At 47.1% G+C, this 25,106-nt stretch overlaps 1 protein-coding gene and 1 long non-coding RNA gene across 12 annotated transcripts in view; both read left to right on the forward strand.

The window, feature by feature from the left end:
* Positions 1–25,106, forward strand: part of PC (pyruvate carboxylase) — a 268,658-nt gene that overhangs the window by 127,170 nt on the left and 116,382 nt on the right. For all 11 annotated transcript variants that reach the window (XM_081175517.1, XM_081175510.1, XM_081175511.1 and 8 more), the window contains one exon: positions 4,136–4,298. In XM_081175517.1, coding sequence (XP_081031643.1) covers positions 4,136–4,298 — 163 coding nt within the window. The remainder of the gene's footprint in view (positions 1–4,135; positions 4,299–25,106) is intronic.
* Positions 1–25,106, forward strand: part of LOC308576354 — a 251,618-nt gene that overhangs the window by 73,320 nt on the left and 153,192 nt on the right. The gene's annotated exons all lie outside the window — the stretch shown is intronic.

Genomic DNA, 25,106 nt, shown 5'->3' on the forward strand with positions numbered 1-25,106 from the left:
TGGTATTCTGCACACCCTGGGGTGGTGGTGGTGGAGCATCTCACAACAGCATCATTTGTTTCTGTGTGGAATGTGATGTGCAGCCATTATGGCTTCTTAATGGACATTGTTGTCGAGAGGCCAGCAACAATTATCGATCCTCAGTGACTGAGAAGATGCATAATTAAAGCCAGGTTTAATTGGGAAGTCTTTCTGATGTTGCTTGAGGGATGGACTTATAGTTGGATTGAACCAGCAGTGGTCTTACATTATTTGAGTATCTTTGCTGTGCAGAAACCTGATCTTAAGTACACCCTCAGACAAATGGTAAAAACTTCTCTGCCCCCTACCCCCCAGCCTGGGAACAGACCATCTCAGGAAGCTCTTTCTTCCATACAAACAAGCCCAGCAACTTGGCTCCACTTCTGGGGCTCAGCTCTGGGCTCCCCACCCACCTCCACTGTCATAAATGTAGGTTATTGAGGCAAGGACTTTTCAGCTGTGATCCCCAACATCCGGAACAACTTCACCTTTACTGCTGCATATATTCTAACAGTCTCTTTCAATCAGAATTGTTGCTGCTTTCTTTCATTGTTCACTGATTTCTGTTTTGGACTGTAAGCTACCTTGAGTAGAAAGGTGGGCTACAAATTTTGAAGAGCAGCAGCAATTAATAGCAGCAGCAGCAGCAGCAGCAGCAGCAGCAGCAGCAACAACAACAACAACAACAACAACAACAACAACAACAACAACAACAACAGTAAATCCTGGTTAAGACAGGAGAGTTTGGAGCCTTTGTGAGAAAGGTGCACTGTGGATATTTGTGTTCGATTTTTATTTTGTTTAATAGTGAGATTTATTACCTGCCCTTCACCCAGGGGGAGTTACACAATATAAAAATACAAGTAAACCTACAATGGAATTGAAATTAAACATAAGCAGCAGCAAAGCAATATGATACAGCCAAGAGAGCGAATCGATTAAAACCATCACCTTACCTCACCCTTTCATAAGCCTGAGCAAAAATGTGCATCTTGACCAGCCTAAGAAATTTTTGCAGCATTGATGCAACCTTGGAGGGGAGCACATTCCGCAGCTTAGGGCCTCCGTGTTGGGTTCCAATCCAGTGCTGGAACCCCCAGGGAAGGCAGCAGAGCTGGTTGTAAGGTTGGCCATAAGAACTTAAGAAGAGCCTGGAGGCAGTCTTTCAGGTATTTGGGGTCTTTAAACACCAACATGAGCACCTTGAATTGGGCCTGGAAACAAACTGGCAACCAGTGCAGCTCTTTTAAAACAAGGGTTATATGAGATCTAAACGGAACCCCAGCTAACAATTTAGCTGTTACATTTTTGATCAGTTGAAGTTTCCAAGTTGTCTTCAAGGGCAGCCCCACAAGGAGTGGATTGCAGTAAATTTTTTACCAGCTTGGGCTAATTCTTCAACTGCAGCCCTAAGCTAGATCTCAGGGAAATATGCGTCCGTTAACAGCCATGCTGGACTGCTGTGATGCGCTGTATATGGGGCTGCCCTAAAAGGTTGCCCTGAAGCTTCAGTTGCTACAAAGTGGAGCTGCAGGAATTTGCTTAGGAGCTCCTTTGCCCCCCACTGGCTCAGAAGGGTCGACCGCTAGCAATCCCAGCTGTTTGGCCCATTTTCTGACAACGCAGCCACTGCTTTAATAGCAGCAATGAAATGGCAAGCAGATTTTTTAAAAAGATCATCAGATAAATGCTTTGGTGGTGGGACCGAAGGAGGGAAGGAACTGTGGGCCTGTCCTTAAAATCAGGCCCACAATTCCTTCCCTCCTTCGGTGTGCATATAAAGGTATGCACATAAAATCCCAGAACCCTGTATCCCAACTCCTCTTTGCAAACTCCAGGGCACCATTTGGAGGTTGCCCATGAATGCATACTGGCTGGCTGCCCTCCCTCTTGGCTGCCGGCGACAGGCAGTTCCATTTGCCAAAGACAGATTGAGGCCACTTGGTGAACGGGGGAATGCACTCTTTCAGGACGCAAGGAGGATGGTTACGGGTTCAGAAGAGGGCCCAGGGAGTTGGGACATCTGGATGATATTTCTGGATGCCTGCTCTCTGTCAGGAAAGGAGACTGGGGGTGGGGGTGGGAAAAACACTCGATTTTGCAGTGCACACAAAACTTGAATCTTTCTCTGTCCCTGCATGCCCTTAAGAACATAAGAATATGGCAAGAGTCTGCTGGATTAGGCCAATGGCCCACGACCTGCGTACAAGAGCCCTCTCCCCTCCTGTTGTTTCCAGCAACTGGCATTCAGAAGCATTACTGGCTTGGACCATGGATGTGGAGCATAGCCCTCAGGGCTATTATGTCATGTGACAAAGACACATGAGGGCAGAAGCAGCAAAGCAGGCTGGGAAGTGCTGGGACTGCACAATCATTTGGGCCTACTAAAGTTATTCAGGCCTAACTGCTAACTGTTGAGTCACTCTGACATGTGACTTAACAGCTATTTTCTCTGTGTGTTCTCCGTAAGATTTCAGTCAGAGTTAGTCTGTCTCAGTTGTGAGCAGAGTCAGTATGTAATCTCAGTAAAACTGTTTGGAACCATGTTGTTTATGAAGAAGTTTATTTTAACTCAGTAAAGCTCTTATTCTTTAAAATTCTGAATTATTAATTTACGCTGCGCGTTATATTAGTCATCATTAGCCATCTCCTTCACAGAAAATTGGAGGTGGGAGACCCCCAACAAGGGGCAGAACTAACATCCAGTCAGCACAGCACTTTTGGTTAGGGTGGGCACCAAGGGAGTTTTGTTTTGTTTTGTTTTGTTTTGTTTTGTTTTGTTTTAAAGGTGAACTCAGTCATAAAGGACTTTTTTTAAAAAAATCCCCAGACTAAAGAAACTAAAACTTAACTAAATTTATATATTTTTTATTAAGAACTAAACTTTGAAAATGTAAACTTAAGAAATGAGACACAGAATAGCAAATGTTTGCTCAGGTGATATAACCAGACATATACAAAGCTACAGTCAATTTTCACGATCTTTTATCTTTCAACGGATAATGGGTTAACTCAAATTGACCAAAACAGATTAAGGTTTCTTCATCTTCGAGTATGCGGGAGAATTAGCCGACGCTCAGCGGGTGTTATGGACTTAAATTCCTCAATAGCATCATTGTGATTAACCAATGAAGCCAATTCTTGTTCTTGTACAGAATCACAAACGAAGGGGAAAGGGGGAGGGGATGATGAGACAAGCAAATAAAGAAAAGAGGAGAGGTAAAAGAGGCCAAAAGCTAACAAAACAACCACAACGAGACTGATCAAGAAGCCAAAACAGGATATTTTCCCTGCAGAGAAAAAGACTAGTGCCAAGCTGACCAGAGACAGGGCAGATCTGGAGGGTCGAGGGTGGAATGGCTTCTCCTTCCTCCTTGATTGTGCACCACAAAAACAGCCTCTCAGCCCCACAGCCTCTCTTCACAAAAGGTGATGAAAGGAACTCTTCCAAAGGCAGAGCCATGAGACAGAGGCAGATGCAAAAAGGACTGTCCTGAAAGAGAGTGAGGTGTAGTGGTTAGACCTGGGAGACCCGGATTCTAGTCTCACTTGGCCATGGGGCTCGCTGAGGGACCTCTGACCAGTCACTTCCTCTCAGCCTAGCCGACTTCACAGGGGTTGTTGCAAGGATAAAATGGAGGGTACTATGTACATTGCCTCGAGCTCTTTGGAGGATATAAGTGACATACATGTGGAGGGGAAACTTAAACACGTTACAGAGTTCCCAAAAATAGACCAGAGGCAATCGTACTTCATCCATCAGAGCTTTTACTTGTGCTGAAGGCAAATGAGCATAATGGTCACCAAATGCATTACAATCAGAATTGGCACAGTCCAGAAGAAATCCAGTTGCAGCAGACTTATTTGCCTTCAGCACAAGTAAAAGCTCTGCTGGATGAAATATTGCCTCTGGAACTCTGCTGAACTCTGCAACGTGTTTAAGTTTTTCCTCCACACATATGACAATAAGGTGGGGTATAAATGCAATAAGTAAATAAATAAATAAATATAAATGCAATAAGTAAATAAATATCTGCACAAGACACAAAATGCCTGAGGAATTACGCCAAGCTTCACACACATTCTCTGACTCTCTCCTTCCCTTCCTTTTCAGTGTGGACCTCGTCCATGCCCAAATCCACATCTCTGAGGGGAAGAGCCTTCCTGACCTGGGCCTCAAACAGGACAATGTGCGGATCAATGGATGCGCCATCCAGTGCCGAGTGACGACCGAGGACCCTTCCCGTGGGTTCCAGCCTGACACTGGCCGAATTGAGGTAGGATGAGCTCCTGCTGCTGGCTTCCATAACCCCCCCCCCCAATCCTACCATTTCCTATGATCTATGGGATGGTTCTCTCCTACCACCCACTGGGTTGTAACTGGGTGCGTTCCTGGTTTGTGTAGGCTTGTATGCTGTCTGGGGAAGCTGGGATATCAGTAAGTCTGTTTGAAGAAGTATCTCTGCGACGTCCTGTTTACACTCGAAATCTTAAATGGAAATGCAAGCAGGAATCTGCTTGAGTGTAAATCATCAAAAAAAGGAGGGTTAGAAAATCAAGACAAACATCCCTAAAGATCCACATTGACAGTAAAGAAGAAACAGAACAGAACTGTGTTCTGTTGAGATGGCAATCTCCACCTCAGTAAGCGTGGATGGAAGACTAATTACTTGGCCTACGAGAGGCTGCATGATCTATTCCAAATCAGTAGGAATCTACGTGAAATGTCTTGCCTGCTACCAGCTTCAATCTGGTGGACACATTTTTCCATGGTCATTGTCAGCACTTATCTGTAGCTGTAGAACAGCCTTCACCAACCTTTGCCGTAGCCATGCTTGTTGGGCTGATGGCAGTTTTAGTCTGAAACACCTGCAGGGTGCGAGGTCCGTGAATCCTGGTCTAGATATTATATGTTCATATTGTGTGTATGTGTGTTATACCTAACAAGAGACGTGGTGGCGCTGTGATCTAAACCACTGAGCCTCTTGGGCTTGCTGATCAGAAGGTCGGCGGTTCGAATTCGCGCGATGGGGTGAGCTCCTGTTGCTCTTTCCCAGCTTCTGCCAACCTTGCAGTTTGAAAGCATACCAGCACAAGTAGATAAATAGGTACTGCTGCGTCAGGAAGATAAACAGCATTTTCTGTGTGCTCTGGTATCCATCATGATGTTCCATTGTGCCAGAAGCAGTTTAGTCATGCTGGCCACATGACCCGGAAAGCTGACTGTGGACAAACTCCAGCTCCCCAGAGACTTCTCCCAGATCTGTCCTGCCATTTTCCTTTCCACTTTCTTGCTTTCACTTGTTTGCCTGCCATTGAAATGCATCATTCCACGATTGCTGTGTATCTGTGTGTGTCATGAACAGCAGTATTGGAGGGAAATAACATTCAGTACCTCAATACATTATAGCAGTCAAGCTCTTCTCTCTCCTGCATATGTGGAATTAGACTGAAACAGGATGAGACTGGGCCTATCACTGAATGTGGCATCCCACTTTTTCTCTTATGGTCTCCCTGTAACACCAAGTAAATGATGATGTCAAAACATTGCAGATTTCCCCACCTCCCACTACATTTCATTGGCTACCATTTGCATGTGTGTGTTGAACTCATGACACAATGAATCACTGGCTCCATCTGTTTTTGTTTGCTTGTTTTGTTTTGTTTTGTGTTTGTCTACTTGACCATAGTGGGACGCGGGTGGTGATGTGGTCTAAACCACAGAGCCTAGGGCTTGCTGATCAGAAGATCAGTGGTTCGAATCCCCGCGACGGGGTGAGCTCCCGTTGCTCAGTCCCTGCTCCTGCCAACCTAGCAGTTCAAAAGCACATCAAAGTGCAAGTAGATAAATAAGTACCACTCCACCGTGAAGGTAAATGGTGTTTCCGTGCGCTGCTCTGGTTCGCCAGATGCTGGCCACATGACCCGGAAGCTGTATGCCGGCTCCCTCAGCCAGTAAGATGAGCACCGCAACCCCAAAGTCGTCCACAACTGGACCTAATGATCAGGGGTCCCTTTACCTTTTACTTGACCATAAGTGGGTAAAGAGATAAACTGGTATCTATTAATAGATCTCCAGGTGAGTTGCAGAGGGGTTTTTGTTTTCCTGCTTCCTAGTTATTTAAAAACGTGACACCAAAATGACTTTTCATCCAACCTAAACTTGATAGCTAATCCAGAGCGGACTTTTGCGTGAAAGGATGGTGAACTCAGTTTCAGTTTTGCTGCTGAAAAACAATTTCCCGGTCTCGGAATGGGCTCTTCTTTAATTCTATCCGCACTTTTTTTACCCCTGGCTCTGGTTGGTATATCTTGGGGTTCTAGTTAAAAGCAAAGTATATCTGAAAGCCTGCCCAACCCTGCACTAGATGCTATCATGGAAAATAATTTCCAGAGTAGTAGCCATTTTAGTTTGTTGACGGTAAAAACAACAAAGAGCCTACAGCACCTTAAAGACTAACAGACGTTATACTGTATTAAAGATTATGCCATTATACAATCAACTCAGGATTGCACTTCATGCATCTGATGAAGCGGATTCAATCATTGGAGAAGGGGTGAAGTGTTGTGAGATTGGAGACTGGCAAATGTCCCAGTGGGTAACGAGAATCAGATGCACATATGAGAGACTCCTGGCTTAACAGCTGGTACATGTGAAATAGCTATAGTGGTTTTAATAGGCCACTGTCTAAGCTGGAGTCAGCAGTGTCATGCAGAAAGGCTAGTTTTATTCTAGGGTTGCATCAACACAAATTTTGTGTCCAGATTGCAGGAAGTAATAGTATCACCCTATTCCACCTCACCTGGAACACTGTGTCCAGTTAATAAAGGATATTGGCAAACCAAGGAAAATGGTTTTTGGTAGCTGTGAAAAAGGCAAATTCCATGCTAGGGATCCCCTCTTCCTCTACCTTTAAGGTGTGGATGATAGTAGCTGCTAGTTATGATGGCTTTATTGGCATTCAAGGCCTGGGTAAATCTCATTGGCTGCTGTGAGAAGCAGGATGCTGGACTAAACTTTATTCTGAACCAGCTGAGCTGTTCATGCGTTGCCTCTAGCCACACCCATTTCCAGGTTCCACACCTGGAGATAGTCTTGTCAGCAAAACTACTTGCCATTTCTCTTTGTAACAAGGGAGGTTGTCTGGAAGCATTCTAAGAAAGTGGAAGCACATATTTGCATTAACGGGCTTTGATATACCTCTCCCTGGGAACATTGCAAAAAGCTATTACAGAAATGAGAACCGAGTGTCCAAATTTAGCAGTCAAAACCCCAAGGCCTTGGGGATGCCAAATGACAGAAATTGTCCCAGCTGTTCTTTCTGCTGAAATCTTGCCCAACTTATTAGCAAAGGCAGCCGCAGAAGAGTGGAATTAGATCCAAACTTCATTAAATTCATTGCTTACCAAAAAGAAAAAGAAAAAAGATCCCAGACTGTACCAAGGTGTGTTTTGTTTTGCTTTCAGAATTAATATCCTGTGTCCTTGATATTGAAAATAAATGACACCCCCCCAGAACTTTCCAGAATTGGCTGAGAGCACTTTTAATATATCATAAATGCACTTTATACAACACTCGCATGACACTTCAGATGCACAGAGTGAAGCCATTCAAACATTTTAAAATGGAGACTTGGTAGAGAAAGAAGGCAAGGCACCTTGGAATGAAGCAGCGATTCTGAGAAAGCTACCTATGGAGCAGAATCATAATGATTTGGTCTTTAAAGGGTGGAGGGGAAGGAGCAGAGCATGGGTTCCGGAGGCTGCCGTATATAGAACAGGCTTCACCAATGTGGTGGTCCCCAGATGTTTTGTACTACAATAAAAACTATTGAAAGGTTAAAAATAGGCGTCAGTTAACCATTGCGGAAGGATGTATTCTTAATTGCCTACATAGGCCTGGTGGAATGGAAGAGTTTTCAGCAGACATTTAAAAGTTGAAACTGAACGCACCTGCTGAATCTCTATTGGCGGAGAGTTCCACAGGACCAGATAAATGATAATGAAGGCTCTTGTTTCTTGTTACTGTGCAATGAGCCTCGTCAGCTCGAGGAATGACTCACTATGAAGAAAGGTTACGGCCTTTGGGATTTTTTAGTTCAGAGAAAAGACGAGTAAGATGTGACATGATAAAAGTTTACAAAATTATGCCTGGCATGGATAGAGAAAAGTTTTTCCTGCCTCTTTTATCATAATGCTAGAACTTGTGGACATGATGCAGAACAGATAAAAGAAAGGACTTGTTCACTCAGAGCATAGCCAAACTATAGAACCCCCACAAGAGGCAGACATGGCCACCAACTTGGATGGCTTTAAAAGAGGATTGGACAAATTCATGGAGAAGAGGGCTCTCAGTGGTTACCATCCATGATGGCTCTGAAACTGCACGCTTGAATCCTGCTTGTGAGTTTCCTATTGAGACATCTGGGTGGCCACTTTAAGAGCAGGATTGTGGAGTAAATGGGCCATTGGCCTGATCCAGCAGCCTCTTCTTGCATTCCTATGTAAAGTAGCTCTACCCCTGACCTATGGCATCTCTCAACATAGTTCTCTATGTGCAGAGATTTTTTTTTTCTTTTTTACAGATCTCTTTTTTTCATTCTTTTTCGTGATTTCTCCCTTCCCAACCCCCACAAACACTCAGACTTTCCTTGCTGTTTGGAGGAATGCAGCCCAGACACCGTGCATAACAGTGAATATAATTTATTTATTATCTCATCTGCTGTCTGCAGGATGTCAGCCTTATTTGCGGTGGTTTGAGGAGTTAATTGATCCTCAGTGGGATGTTCTAATGTGAAGTGTGCATGTGTGTGTGTGCACATTTGCAGATCATCTGCCTCCATTTCCATCCCAACTGTTTAACTTTCTTGGTTTCAAAGCCTCGGGGACTCCTGCGGTTCATAGGAGTGGGTTTCACCCCCATCCCCGTTCTACTTGGCTGTCAGTCTTTTAATTTCAATTGCCTGGCATGGCTGCTGGTCCTCAGAATTTCATTTCTCCTTTCCTTAATGGTGCGAACTGTTCTTGCCAATCAAATTTAACTAGCAAAGCTCCATGGCAAGGGTGTTACCCAGGCGACCACTCTCAGGGCATCTCCCTTAACTCCTCGGCTCCATTGGCAGAGCACAGGCTCATGCAGCAGGCGGACGAAGGAAACTTTGGCATGCACTAGCCGTCCTCATTAATAGGAAACAAAGTGGCCCTCATTGTCTGGAAGGAGCAAGAGCTCTGGATGTTTTCTGATACCTTATTTTGCACCTAATCAATTTGCCAATTGCCAACACAGGTATCCTCCATTTAGCTAGCAATTAGCCCCGGCGAGAAAAGCACTTTCCCCCTCTGAGCTGTGACCGCATTTGGAATACTGTGTACAGTTCTGGTCGCCTCACCTCAAGAAGGATGTTGTAGAGTTGGAAGAGATTCAGGGAAAGAGGCGACCAAAACGACCAAGGGGATGAAGCGACTCCCCCAGGAGGAATGGTTGCAGCGCTGGGGACTTTTTAGTTTAGAGGGAAGGCGAGTGTTCATGTGACAGGAGTTATGCATGGCGTGGGGAAAATTGACAGAGAAAAGTTTGTCTCCCTCTCTCGTAACTCTGGGACTAACATCTTATGGAGCTGCATGTTGAAAGAACCTGGACAGATAAAAGAAAGTCATATTTCACGCAGTGCATCGTTAAACTATGGAACTCCCTCCCACCAAATTGGATAGCTTTGAAAGAGGATTAGATAAATTCACCGAGAATACGACGATCAATGGCAACTAGCCAAAATGACTCTGCTCTGCCTCCATAGTCAGAGGCAGAAATTCTTTGGAATATCAGTTACTGGAAGCTGCAGGAGGGGAGCTTGGGTCCTGCTTGTGAGTTTCCCACAATGAGCATCTGGTTGGCCACTGTGGGAACAGGATGCCAGATTGGATGGGCCGTTGGCCTGATCCAGCACACTATTCTTAAGTTCTTATGCTCTTAGTGAGCACCATCTGTATCTAGTCAATATTTGCTTTGTACTAGGCACCCAAGAGCTGGACATAGGAATAAACAAAGCTGCCTCAGACCGCCAGTCTATTTAGCTCAGTGACTAGCCACAGCTCACGAGCAACATGGCAACTCATCCGCATTGGACCAAACTGGGGAAAGAACTAAAGTTTAGCGTTCTTCAAGATGCATGGAAATGGGCCTGACATAAGATACCCTTGGAATCCATAGGCATGCCAAATGAAGGAAAAATGTACCAAGTTACATTTCGCTAATATTTAACACAATATAAATTAGTGGGGAACCTATAAATCAGCTGATGCAAAATGTTGGGGATGTGATAGAGCCCCGGCAGATTGTACACACAGCTCCTGCACAGTAAGAAGATTCAGAGTTATGGGTGGCGGGGAGTTTGAGAATGAAGGACGGAGTTGGCAAGGTGGGATTTGCCAAGAGAACCAGTTAGTTCGACTTCTGAATGACCTGAAGGGTAGAAGAGAAAACAGTAGTGTGGAATGTGAGACAGATTGGTGATCTGTTGCTAAAACTTGCAACAAGTGGATGAAGAGGGAAGCATGGCTGTGTATGACAGAATGCAGGGATAGCCTATCTTGTGATAGAGCCTCGTTCTTAATGAGATGGCAGGTTTGTATCTGGCTGCACCACTTCAGAGTGGAGGTGGAGGCTGATGGGACTCTTCCGTGCAAACACACACAAAAGTCCCTGCTCTGTCCTCAAATCCTGCTTGCTGGTTTCCCAAAGGCATCTGGTCAGTCACTGTGAGAACAGGATGCTGGACTAGATGAGTCATAGGCCTGATCCTGCAGGGCTCTTCTTAGATTCTTATGTCCATCTAGCTCAGTATTGTCAACACTGACTGCCAGAGGCTCTCCGGGCTTCAGACAGAGGTTGTCTCCAAGCCCTTCATGGAAATGCCACCAGGGATTGAACCTGAAACCTTGTGCCCACTTAGCAGATGCTCTGGCCACTGGGCTCTGCCCCTGACACCATCATTATATATCTTTAGGTGCCTTGCAAAATCCTTCCTCTATAAACCAGGCCTTTCACTATCTGTGACCTTCTAGAAATGGGTGGGATGTTTTAAATATACCTTGCCTCCCACTTGGTTTTAATGTATCTATGTGGGGTTTTTGTTTGTTTATTTTGCCTTTAATTTGCCTTGGGCAAGATAAAGTGACTAACAAATTTACTTAATAATAATAATGTCTCCCAGACATTGCAACTACACCAGATTTTCAGCTACTATCATGACCTCCCTGCCTGCTGTTCATTATGATCTCTCCAGCATTTGATTTCTAAGAGTCTCCGTAACTTGGCTTCCAAACAGTGGCTCCCAACGCCGCTGGCTTCCTTCTCCGAGGCTCCGCAGCCACCGAGCGTATGTCTCGCCATGTGCCTGGTGCCGCCGTGAGGAGCTTTCCAGACAAAAGGCAGGCGTTTTTCAATTACCTCTCTCTGCTTGGGAAGGCGCTGGAGCAGCAGCCCTGATTATTCCCTCCCTGATCTCTTTCCGATGCTCAAAATGCAAAGAGGGCAAAGGAAGCCGTCCCCGACTTGGCATCTGTTTGGAGAAAAGCTTTCCGCTTTGCAGAAAAGGGTGGGTTGGGTGGTTATTAGAAAGCCAAAAATATGCCATCTGCATGGGCTCGCTGGTCCTGGTGGGGCTGTGCTAGACCAGACGAAAACCCACCCAGTCCTCCTGGGCTTTTTGCACAAATGAGATAAGGCTCTGTCCTCCCAGCCAAGCCCTGTGGCTTATAAAGAAGCCAAGAGGGAGCAGGCCAGATTGGGTGGGAGGTGAGGGGACAGTTGGTGGGTTACACAGGAACGTAAGAACTGTCTTATCTGCCGGCACCAGGTATAGGGGGTGCTAGGGGCTCAATATTCTGAATTGGGGACCCGCCCCCGCCCCCCCAATATTGAGGGGGCTGACATACCCTGTCACCATCAGGTGCCTTCTGGACACCCCAGCCCCCACCTGATGAGCGAGGGCGAATATTGCCCTCCACATATCCTGCCCCCTGGTGCATGCTGTGAGGAGAATGAAGCCTTCTTCTCCCCACCACACATCCCACTGGGGCAGATGAATCACATGACATCACATAATTTGTCATGTGATGGCCCTGCCCTCCAGTGTGGGAGGCAAGTTGGCGCCTTTGGCCTTGTTCTAAGTTAGGTTCATCTAGCTCTGTACTTGCACCAGGGGTGAGGGCTGCATGCCTTTGTGGGCAACCTTCCAGAGGCCACATGCCACTGGTGGGCAGAGGCAGAGGAAAATGTGGACAGGGAGCTGTAGTTTGTTACAGGTGCTTAGAGTTGTTTCTCCACCTTCCCCTCACGGAGCTACAATTCCCGGAGCGGTGTAACAAGCCCTCTTCACGGGGGACTCTGGGAATAGCAGCCCGGTGAGTGAGTCTCCTAACAACTCTCAGCACCTCTAACAACCTACAGCTCCCAGGATCCCTTGGTGGAAGCTGTTTAAAGTGATATCACAGGCTCTAAACTTATGGTCTGAATGTGGCCCAAAGGACTGGCGATCCCATGGGCTCTGGGTGGGCGGCAACTCCTCTGAAAGCTGATGCCACCCTAGTATCTCTTTAGATAGAAATCTAGTAAAGAAATAATAGGTAAATAAATAAATATTTTGAAAAAGAGCTGGTAAATGTAAGGTGATTGGCTTTGGGCTGCTGTTTGTTTGTTTGTTTGTTTGTTTGTTTGTTTGTTTGTTTGTTACTTTGCATGATGAGGTGCTGCAGCTGCCTCTCCCACCTGTCTTGGTTAAGCTGTGGCACCTGCGCATCCTGAAACAGCAACACTTGACCAAATTATGTAAAGAAAGGCTCCCCCTTTGCCTCTTCCATGTTCTCCTCAGACAAGCTGAGGAAAGGCGGCCGTGACAGGTCTGTCAACAGTGACAAAAATGGTTCTGAAGAGTTCCCCCTTCCCCTTCAAATGGGGGCGATAAGGGATGGATTTCACAATGTGTCAAAGATGTAAGGGTCAGAGAGGCATGTTGGAAGAGAGGAGGAGAAAAGCTGAATCCTTAAACCTTGTATAAAATATGCAAACTGTTCCCAAGTTCATTTAATTTTCATAGTCCAGAGCCAGTGTGGTGTGGTGTTATAAGAGTGTCAGACCAGGACCTGGGAGAGACCAGGGTTCAAATTCACAGGGCCAGCCACTGCCTCTCAGCCTAACCTACCTCACAGAGTTGTTGTGGGGTTAATTAAGCAGGGGGAGAACCATTTACATCACTTTCAGCTCCTTGGAGAAAAAGGTGGGATAGCTTGTGCACTTGTTAGGGATATATTGGACATCTCGTCTAGGATTAGAGTAAAAGGTGTGTTAGAAAGCTTCCAGTATTCATAATGTGCTTTTTATTTTCTTCTAGGTCGCTAACAAAAGCTGTTGTACTTCCTCACACAGAGCATAGTTAGACTAGGGGACTCAATTCCATAGGAAGCAGTGATGGCTGCTAACCTGGTGACTTTAAAAGAGAGTTAGACGAATTCATGGCTGAGAGCAGGGACGCGGACTTATAAAAAATATTGGGGGGGGGGAGCTCATGAATAATAAATAAGCTCATGAATATGCAAATAAAGTGGCGCCGCCTCCTCGTGAGCGAATAGGGGAGAGCGTGCTGCGCCTATTAATCAGCTCCGAAGGAAATTGGGTGGAGCTTTTGCTCGGGAGGGAGGGCAGGAGGCATGCAGCCCGACCCTGTGCATTTTGGGCTGGGGGAGGGGCGGCGATGGCGCTCTGCTGGAGGGGCGCCGGAGATTATTGGGGGGGCTCTGCCCCCCCAAACGAATTTTTGAGGGGGCTCGGGCCCCCTCAAGCCCCATGGAGTCGGCGCCTATGGCTGAGAGAGCTGTTGATGGCTACTAGCCACGATGGCTCTGCTCTGCAGGCAGGACTGCTTCTGAATACCAGTTGCTGGAAATCACGGGGGGGGGGGCGCTCTTGTGCTCAGGCACTGTGCTTGGCCACTATGAGAACAGGATGCTGGACTGATCCAGCCAGGCTCTTCTTATCGGAAACCAGGAGTGGGTTTTTGTGTGACAAAACTTCAAGCTCAGTTCTAGTCCTGAAAACAAACCCCTTTGCTAAGCCTACATTCAGAGGCTTCCTTAATTCAACGAGGATCCTCACTTTCTCTTCACCAAACCATGTAGCTCCAGGTGGTGAATCTTGGGGTTCCAGTAAAAAACAAAAACATTTCAAATTGGATCCCACAAGCCTGCAGTCTGCCCGCACCTGACACCCTGTTGTGGACCACCACTTGCATCAGTCCCACTCAACATGTGACACTGGGGATGATGGGAGATGTAGTCCCAAAGATCTGGCAGGTAGCAGGCTGGTGATGGCTGAGCTAGAAGGATGCTTGAAAATGTCACCAATTCATTTCCATTTGCACACCATGTAAACATTCCACAGACAGCTCTGTGCAAGTCACCTTGGAAGGGACAGGAGGTGGGTTTGATTCACAAAAAAGCTGGATGATAACTCTTTCCTGAAGCTCATTCACTAGTGGCTGATTAGGAATTTGAAGAGTGTATGTTTTGTGTCTCTCTGTTTCTAGGCCTTGTGCTTACACTGGTCTGAAACAACCTTTATTGTCCTCAAAAGTGGTGGCAGAACTTTTTTAAAATGAGCTGTTGGTGGGGGGGATGGCTTCATCTTAGCTCACTGTGCCTTAGATCAGCCACTGAACTGTTCACCCTAGGCCTTGCCTTAATTAATACGAACATTCACAGTTCTCCCTTCCTCTTCTCTCTCTCTCTCTTAAAAAACTTTTCTCCTCCCTGTCAATTTCTTTGCTCAGCTAAGCATAAATCTCCCCCTCTGATCTCTCCTTCTAATTGATAGCAGTTTTGCAATTAAGGATGGGAATTTAAGGCTGTTTCTCTGCTCTTGTCTTTTTGAAATCCAGTTGTCTTGAGGGGGCCTGTAGTCAATTCCATTTTGTTCTAGTCAATTTCACTTCTCATCTTTCAAGCCCCCAAGAACTATGGGAGGATCAAGGGTCCGAGAAAGGAACCGTGGGGGAAGATACTTGCCGACTTCACTGTTGTTTTGTTGTTGTTTACTTTCTTTAGAAAAGCAAGTATTTGTCTGCAGGAAATGTGTGTGTGTGTACTCATTTTAAGTTGTCTTTATAGCTGATGGCCTATGATAATAGAATTGTAGAATTCAAAGGTACCCTGAGTCCAACCTAGTCCAACTTCCTGCAATGCAGGAATCACAGCAAAAGAATCTCTAACAGTTGGCCACCCAACCTCTATGTGAAAACCTCCAAGGAAACCGAGCCCACCACCTTCCAAGGGAGTTCATTCCACTTTAGAACAGCTCTTAACATCAGGAAATTCTTCCTAATGTTTTGCTAGAATCTCCTTTCTTGTCATTTGAATCTGTAGCCAACCAGACACCCCTGAGAAAACAGGAAAGCAATGGCCCTCGCTCATTGTCTGGATTTGCTACCACAAGGTGTAGTGATGGACACTAACTTGGGTGGCTTTAAAAGAGGGTCAGACAAAATCAACAAAGGAGCTTAAGACTCTCAATGGATACTGGCTGTGAGGTTCTGTTTCCACATAATGTTTCTGAATGCTGGTTGCTGGACGCAGGAGGGTGGTTGGCCACCGTGAGAGCAGGATGATGGGCTGCGTGGGCCATAAGCCTGAGCCACCAAGCTCTTCTTACGTTCTTGACATCCGTCTCCTTCCACCAACTCTCCCCATTTCCTTGCTGCGTTTTTCTCCAGTTTGAACCGCTAGCCAGTGTGCTGTGAATTTGGCACCTTTGGGTGGTGAGAATAAATGAGTCTGAAATGTTACCCACCTCCCTTTGCCTCTGGCTGTGTGACTTCACCCTTCCTAGCTACATAAAAGGTCATGTTTTGCTGAGGAGGGGGCTTTGCAGCTCAGGGGTTTCTGGAGAGAGGGGAGGGAGTGGGCAAAGAGGCTGATCTGTCCTTCAAAGTCAGCTGCTGGGATCCTAATACCAGGGACCTGAGCTTGCCTGTGGGCAGACAGATAGCAGCTCATAAGTTAGCAGTGGCTTTGTTCGGGGAGAGCAGCCGCTGACGATGTTTGACAAGAAAGCAAGTGTGCTGCGTCTACAGCAATGAATAATCACCATCCTCTGTTAATTTTTCAGACTGGGGGTGCATAATCATGATGGCTTAATGCAGGTTAGTTCCTCGTTAACGTTTTTTTAGCCACCTGCATGGCACAGCAAGTTCACTCTTCCTGACTGTGCTAAGTGCATGGATTTTTCACCTGCACCTCTTTCATAGAATTGTAGAGTTGGAAGGGACCCTGAGGGTCATCAGCCCACTGCTGAGCAGGAATCACAGCTTTCCAGTTGATGAAATGAGCATGCTAACCTGTGTTCACGGCCACGACTGTGCAACCGGGCAATGGGGTGGGTGTTTCCTGGTTATGTATAAAAGGGAATCCTTGTTGGTGTTTATTACATTTATATCCCACCTTTTCTCTCCAAGGAGCTCAAGGTGGCATGCATGGTTCTCCCCTACCTCGCTTAATCCCCACAGCAACCCTGTGAGGTGGGTTAGGCTGAGAGGCAGTGACTGGCCTGCAAGGCCACCCAATGGGCTTCATGACCGAGTGAGGATCAGAACCCTGGTCCTAATCTGACACTAACCACTACACCACCACTAGCTGTGAGTTGTGGAAACTAAAAACTGGTGGTGCTCATCTCTTCACCTACCAGGCTCTTAAGCGGAGGGGCAGGTAGGGTGGGACTCTCCAGGCAGTGGGCCAGTCGTGGCTGGCAAGGCAATTTCACCCCAGAAGAAACCCACCCGCCCATCAGCTGAGTTTGATCCCGTGTTAACTGCACGCCCTATTCCCAGCAGCAAGCAGCCATGACAACAGAATTTAAAACTTGCTCATAAACTGACACTCAGGGATTAAACCCTTTAGCAAATGAGCTGTTCGAAGCAGCATGCTTTGAAATCCCAACAATGGGACTTCAAAGCACCAAATCCCCTGGTATCATTTGTGATGTCAGTTGATTGACAAGAGGTGGCCCTCCCCACTTGTCAAATTTGGCCTTCTAGGAGGCCCATGGAGCCACAAAGTTTCCCCACCCCTGCTCTTGAATATTTATACCAGGCCTAGCCAATTCGTAGGGCTCATTCTGCCTGCCAGTTGCAGCAGCCCAATACTGCATCCTCCTGTCCCCTCTGATGCCCAAAGTGGGCTCTTATGTTCTGAGCTGACGTGAATGTAGTTTTACATCAATGACCCTTCTGACCTGGTTGAACTCCAGCTGCCATCAGCCCCAGTCATCAGGACAGATGGGACTTGTAGTCCAGGTGGGTTGGAGGGCCACAGGCTAGGCACACTTGTCTTACAAAAAAGTAACAATAAATATAGTCTGACTGATCTCTAATTCAGCCTTTCCCAACTTGGTGCCCACCATATATTTTTGACTGCAACTCCCATCAGCCCCAGACAGCAGGCTGGCTTGGATGCTTTGCACTATTAACTCTTCACTCCCGCACAAGACTCCCAATCCACTGCAAATCTTCACAGTCTTGTTTTTCTACTAAAAAAAATGTTATTGCAGAGTTGGAAAAGGTTCCGATAAGGGCAACCAAAATAATCAAGGAGGTGGAGTGACTTCCCTATAAAGGTTGCAGCTTTTGGGACTTTTTAGTTTAAAGATGAGTAAGAGCTGACAGGAGAGAAGTTTATAAAATTACACATGGCATGGAGAAGATGGATGGAGAAAAGTTTTTCTGCCTGTCTCACATGCGATGAAGATGAATGTTGGAAGAGACAGGACAGAGAAAAGAAAGAATGTGTTCACATGGTTCAACTTGCAACTCTCTGCTGCAAGAGGAAGTGATGACCACCAACTTGGATGGATATAGAAGATAATTGGACAAATTCATGGAGGAGAGGTCTATGGATGGCTACTAGCCGTGATAGAAGCTTTGCTCTACCGCCATAGTTAGAGGCACTAATGCTTCTGCATGCCAGTTGCTGGAAACCACAGGAGGGGAGAGGGCTTTTGTACCTGGGTCCTGCTTGCTGCTGTTTTCTCACAGGCACCTGGTTGGCCACTATGAGAACAGGATGCTGTACTTGATGGGCCATTGGCCTGATCCAGCAGGGCTCTTCTGATGTTCTTATGAGGCCAATGGAGGTGGTTGGAGAGTTGACACCATAGTTGTGGTTTGGGTGTCCCTAACAGCCGCTGTGTTCTGGCTTGCAATAGTATCTGTTCCACACAGACATCATTCTGCCCAGCCTGGCAGCTCTGCCAGTTCAGGACCATAGCATTTCAATGCCCTGGGGAGTGGTGGGAAAAAAGGAAGAGTGCAGAAATCAGTTAAGCACTTAATTTCCCAGTTATTTCCTCCCTCCTTCCCCGCCACCGCTTTCTCCGCCTCCAGTTCACAGGCAGGCATCAGCTTCCACTGCAGAGTGTGAAAATAATTTAGCACAAGTAGGCAGGCAGTATCTTTCTCTCTAAATTAAACAGCTCCCTTTTGGGTCCTCTCTCAAGGAGGGAGACTTCTCGGGGATGGCAGGGAGGAAGAATGTGGGCTTTGGTTGCTGCCATTTTGTTGAGGGAAGGAGGGGCAGGCTGCAAATAGCTCCATTTCAGGCTTTAAAAGGAAAACCTCAAAATGATGCAGCAAGGTAACCCAGGGCTTCCAAAGCCCCGGCACAACCTCTAAGCTGCATCCACTCTCCTCCTGTGTCAAGAGAAATCTGAAATCTGAAACCTTAAAATAAAGAAATCATACAAGAAAAGAAAAATTACACTAAGAAACAAAAGGATGCATTGGAACAGCAGGCTTAAAATAAAATAAAAAGGAAGTGAATAGGAAGATGTGTTTGGGACTGATTTGACGACAGAAACTGAGCCTCAGAGCTAAAGATGATTGAAGACAGGAGAAAGAGCTGGGGTCTGGCAAGGATGAGGTCTCTTCTGACAAATTGCTGGATTGGGAGGGGTGTCTTTTTGTTTTGCTGCCCCGCTCCACTCATTTTGCAAAACGGATTTGTGCAAACATTTTTTATTTATGCTTTTCTTTTTCCATCTCCCCCCCCCCCCAAAAAAAAAAAGTTGACAGGAAGAGCATCTCTGGGGGTGAGGGGAAGGGAAAATGAAAGGCAGAGCCTTGAAAGTCCGCACCTTAGCTCCGCTAACAAGGGCTTCTTTTGTACAGTTGTTTGCTTGCTTGTCATCTGCAAGATGAGCTGCTTGCTTAGGTGAGCTTTGAATGGGCTTTAGTTGCATTTGCGGATGAGAAACATGGTATGTGGAGTCTCCATGTCCATGAACAGTCTTCCCATTGCTGTGGGGGGCCCTGGGGGTAGCATTCGGGAAATGCTATCCATGACCCTTCTGAGCTTCTGGGAAGCATCTTGGCTGGGCCAGTAGGGGGAAACGTTGATGGGCCTGTTGATGGATCCAGTCTTGGCCTGATCCAAGACTGAGAGCCAGGGTGGTGTAGACCAGGTTTCAACTCTTCACTCAGCTATCATGAGGCTCTCTGGGTGACCATGGGCTAGTCACTCTCAGCCTAACCTACCTCACATGGTTGTTGTGGGTATTAAAGAGGAGGTGTGCTACCTTGGGCACACTGGAGAAAGAAAATTGAGATACAAATGCAGTAAATCAATGGATCCACCGGGGACTCTTCTTCTGACCTTAACTTCCCCCGCCCCTTCCAAAATCCTCTTCTTGAATTTCAGTGCATTATCAAGCGAGGTTCTTTTCTGCCTGCTATCTTAGCTTCATGCTAATAGCTCTTGAAACAGCAACAACAAATCAAAGCCCTGCTCAGTTACATCCAGAGGAGGTGGGGAAGAATAAAACAAATCCGTTCCCTGCCCCTCCAAGAAAAAAACACACACATGCACTTGTTTGTTCATGGCTCTCTCTCTCCACCCACCCTCCTCCCGGAAGCCTCCCATCTCTGACAGCACACCTTTAAGTGCTTTGACAAGGTGGATTTGTTCCCTTTTCTTCCTGCAGGTGGGGAAAACACAGCTAATTAGGGAGGTGTTGCAGAAGCCCTGCATTGATGGGGAAGGGGGCAGGAAAGGTGCTTCTGGGGGGGCATGAACTGCCGGTGAGATTGTTGATGGAGGATCTGACAGCCTTGCTTAACACGTTACTCCTCCCCCCCCCCCGGAGATTTGTAGGTGGTGGTGGGTGTCTCACAGAGATTGTTGGCAAAAGGGGGAAATAGGTTTTGTGCAGATTGTTTGCTTGCAAAACAGAAAGGAACAAAGACCGGGGTTCAAAGGCTCCTCTTTGTGTGTGTGTGTGCGTCCCCCCCGCCCCCCCTTTTAAAGGGGCCTGGGATTGTAAGCAGCTGGGAAGATGCCGTGCGGTTCCTGAGGCTGCTGCTGATGTGGCTTGTCTGTCCGTCGGTATATTTTTCAAAGCCGTATTGACGGCTCACTCTTGAGCTGCCCTTCCTTTTCAAGGCAGGACTTGAGGATGAGGGGCAACCTGTCGCTTCTCTCCCTCCTTATCCCTCCCCCCCCCATCTCATTCCTTTCTCTATCTCTGCAAAAATGGGGTTGCCATGGAGATATGACCACCTACCAGTGGCGGACAGGAGCCTCCACGTCCTTCCCTCACCCACCACTGTTTCTTCAGCACTGTTCACGAGCCCACGAGCCTTAAGAGAACAGTTCTGGGAGGGGATCTGGCTCCTGCACGAGCCACATGGCACAAGGGAGCTCAATTCTGCCAGGGGTGCTGAGCTGCTCTTTGCAAGGAAGTAATCTTCTGCTGCTTGGTGCGGTCCTTTCTCCATATCCTTTGCTCCCAGGTCACACATCCTGTGACAATGGCCCCTCTCCTTCCCCATAGACCAGCTGTGGGGGACCTTTGGCCCTCCACATGTCGCTGAACTACTACTCCCACCATCCCTGGCTATTGGCCACACTTGTCAAGGCTGATGGGAGTTGTAGTCCAGCAGCATCTGGAGGTCCAAATGTTCCTCACATATGCTCAAAAACAAGGAACCCGAATGTCCCCCCAGATGTTGCTGCAATACAACTCCCATCATCCATAGTCATTGTTCACACTTACTGTGGCCCATGGGAATTGTAGTTCAGAGCTCAAGGTTCCCTGCACCTACTGTAGCTCCGCCACTGTGATCAGGGGAAAGACACACTTGCGGGTCTGCTATCTTACTGGAGAATTAAAGGTGCCAAAGGTACTTTCCTTGGGGGGCAACCTCTCTCCATACACACGCACAACCATGTAAATTAACATTTAAATTGTCTTTCTGGTTTAGGATAATCACTGTTTCCATAGTGACAGATGAAAGGCCAGATGGCAGCTTGCAGAGAGGCTTAGCATGGGCAACTGCCCAGGCAGAATTGCAGAGCTGGAGCATTTGTCTGCAGTGTGTTTCAGCCACTGATTACTATTGTTGGGGGGGGGGGTAGAGAGAGAGAAGAAGGACCCTGAGATGTGATAGGGCATCGACACTCTTGTTTTTGCACCACCGCTTCTGAAATGATTTCCTGCAGAGCTGCCAGCAGTAAGAGCAGTCCATCTGAGCAGTGGAATGCTTGGAAGTGCAGGGCTGTGCTTGGACCATCTCCCATTTTGGCAGTCATGAAGCTGCCCCCCCCCCCCATGTGACTGGCTTTTCAAAGTGCCAGTGCGTCATTGCGGAGAAGCAACCCTTGATTTATTCTGCCCGGTGGAGTAGAGAGTGCAGGACTCAGTCGCCTCCTCTCCTTGGAGGCCCTTTCCGACGTCTTGTGCAACACGAATCTCTGGGACCCTTTTCCTTTTGAAGCTGCTGGCTTTTGATTATACAGCGCCCCCCCCCCCCCCCGTGCGCCATAATTCATTATCCCACAGCAGCTGTAGGAGCAGGATGCTTGCCCGGAGTTGCAAGACGGTGCCTTGGAGACCTGAGGCTTTGTTAATCATCATCAGATTAGGAGGTAGCCATGGGTTGGCTGGCGTGCCTCCTTGTTATCTGTGCCCTGCAAGCTCCCCTCTCTTGCACATCCTGTCCCTGGGAGAAGGTTCCAGGAGCCATTTCCAGAGCTGCCTTTTTCTTTTTAAAAGATTGGTGCATTGTTCAGCCAAGGTGCTCACAGTATTTTAGCGATAACTCAGTGCGACAGCAGCAGCAGCTGGGGACGGGAGGGGAAGGACCCCACGCCAGGCCATTGTTTGAGCCAAAAGACACACCTTGATTTTGATTTGCAATGGTCTGTAGAGCAAGCCTCGATTTTGCTGGTTTACAAGAAGCTTCCAGGAGGAGATGGCAGTGGCTCTGAGCATAAGCAGAGTTAACCATGCCTCACCTCTGAGTCACTGCTGCCTAGTGGGATGCTGTAGCTTGATGCTTAATCGTTAAGGAGCACCAAATTCTCACAGCTCGTGCTTCAAGGAGATCACACGCAGTTAACACTCGGCTGGCGCACCTGCCTTGTGTCTGGCTTGGTGCTGGTGTGGGTGGCCGAGCTGAATTGTGACTGTGGCATGGTGGGCGGGGGGGGGGGAGCAGAAGTTTTAAAATAAATAAACATTTTACTGCTAATTTCCTACAACTAGGCTGCATTCACACATACATTTAATTAAAAAATAATTAAAAGGCCATAGAACGTTCAGTCAGCCAGTGGCGTAGTATGGAGGGGCTGGGGGGGCGTGGCCCCAGGTGCAATTTTCAGAGGGGGCACAAGGTGCCCCATGACAGGCTCTCTCATCGAGGCCTTTGGGGCCTGGCTCCAGCACGTGAGGGGGCTGTAGAGGCGGCTTCCTCACACGGCAGCTCAGTGCCACCAGCCAGCTACAGCTCCACTCCCAGGTCAGGCCTGACGCAGCGGCAGAAGCGGCTTAAAGGAGAAGAGGTGGTGGCAGCATTGCTGCCCCTCTCCTCCACTGGGCTCTCTGGTATGTGAGTGCACTTCCTGTGCCGCTTTGCGAGGCTGTGATCCGAGAATCTGGCCACAGCCTTGCAAAGCCATGCAGGACTGCCAGGGTGGCATGAGCGTGCCCTTGAAACAGTGACAAGGGCAGCTGCAATGGGCTCCCGGAGTGAGCAGTGCACCCATCCCAGATGGTGATAGCATGCGCTCTGCTGCTGCAATCAGTCAAATTCTGTGTTGCCAAAGGTTTGGAGGACCCTGAAAAGCTTCAGTGCTGTTGGGTGGGATGTTATCTTATAGACAACACATGCAGACAGACACACAGGACTCCCTCTCCACAGTGCAAAGTGAAATTTATCTTCCCAGGTGGTACTTTACCAGCCTAACAGTGTCTCTCTCTCAGGTAGACAGTACTGCTGTTTTCTCTTTCTGTCATTTTTATTGTATTGATTTCTTTGATTTAATTCCATAAAATCTGTGATAATGATCAATTCAGCCACTGCTTTCCCACATGTTAGCTGCCTGCTCCTTGGTCTGCGCTCGCCCTTTCCGTGGGAGGAAGAGAAGCGGTCTTTGTCTCTTCAGGCCAGTGCAGTCCCCGATCTTTCTCCCAGCCAGTGCCAGAGTCAGCACCAATTACTGCCAGTCAGCAAAGCAATGAAATTTCATTCTGCTGGCAGAGGGTGCTGTGCTGGGGACAAGAGACACAAAGAAATGCGAAAATTGCAAGTTTGTTGAAGTTGTGGAACAAGGTATCAATAACAGAGGTTGCAGGCAGTCATGAGCGGCTTGGCTTGATGCTTCCCGGTTTAACATGGGGCGGGTTTTAATGAGAACTGAATGAGCAGGGTCTTGCTTTCAACAAAGATATAAGAAGAGCTTGCCGGATCGAGCCAGTGGCCCATCTTTCTTTTCCAAGGTCTGCAGCGTTGGGGACTTTTCGGTTTAGAGAAAAGGCAAGTAAAAGGTGACATGAGAGAAGCTTATAAAATCATTCCTGGCATGGCTAAAGTGAATAGAGACAAGTTTTTCTTCGTCTCCTGTAACTCTAGAACTTGTGGGCATCCATTGAAGATTCAGGATAGATAAAAGAAAGGACTTCGTCATGCGGCAGATAGTTAAACTATGCAACTCCCTCCCACTCGAGGCAGTGATGATGGCCACCAACTTGGACGGCTTTAAAACAGGATTGAGCAAATTCATGAGGCTATCCACGGATCTTCACCTCAGTGGCCTCCCCGTTCAGAGGCAGTATGCTTTTCAATACCAGTTGCTGGAAACGACAGGAGAGGAGAGGGCTCTTGTGCTTCGGTCCTGCTTATGGGCTCCCGCTTGGGACATCTGAGTGACCAGTATGAGAATAGGATGTTGAATTAGGTGGGCCATTGGCCTGATGAACAGGTTCTTCTGGTGTTCTTCTGTTTTGTGCTCATGATGCTATCAGGGCGGTTATACGCAATCCCACTTTGCGAATCCTGTTTGCGTCCTCAAAGGTTTTAGAGGAGAGACATACTGCTTTGTTTCCCATCAGTGCATGCCCTGTGACGTCCTGCTTGAAACCTGTGGTTTTTTAAACCATAGGTGTTCCTGGAATGGCAGTGCTGTCCCTTTTTCGTTGCACTATAATGCCAGAGTGCCTCTCTAGATGACAATCATGCTGTAGCATTGGGGAAGCATCTCAGAACAACTAATAATGGCAGTGATGTGTGGATGGTCCCATATGAATCCACCACTAAATCACTATTGTTGCATCAACTGCATGTTACAAAATATACCCATAAAAATAAGCCACCTGCCTGGTGGGGCCCAAATAACATTTGTAGGTTTTGGAAACAGCACCAGAACTTGCTAAACCTGTTTGCCTGATGAGTGTGCTCTTTCTTTTCTTTTTAGAATATTTTTTATTTTGTTTTCAGAATGCAAAAACGAACAAGAAGAAACCCAGTAAAATGATTTCCATCATGTAATTACTAAAAGGAGGTGACATGTTTTATATATTTTTCTTCTTTACATGTAACGAGGGGAAAGTTGTCAGCATGTGAGTTCCATTAGGAATTTGGAGAAATCCTCCTTCATAATGTTACACTTGGTTGTTAATCTCTTTTCCATAATCCGAGGAAAGTCTCTGGTAAATGTCACTGCATATGCCCTTGATTTGTAAATGAGATAAAATCATAGTACGCTATAGA

The sequence above is a fragment of the Podarcis bocagei genome (assembly GCF_964188305.1).
Source record: "Podarcis bocagei genome assembly, chromosome: 16".
NCBI classification, from domain to species: Eukaryota; Metazoa; Chordata; class Lepidosauria; order Squamata; family Lacertidae; genus Podarcis; species Podarcis bocagei.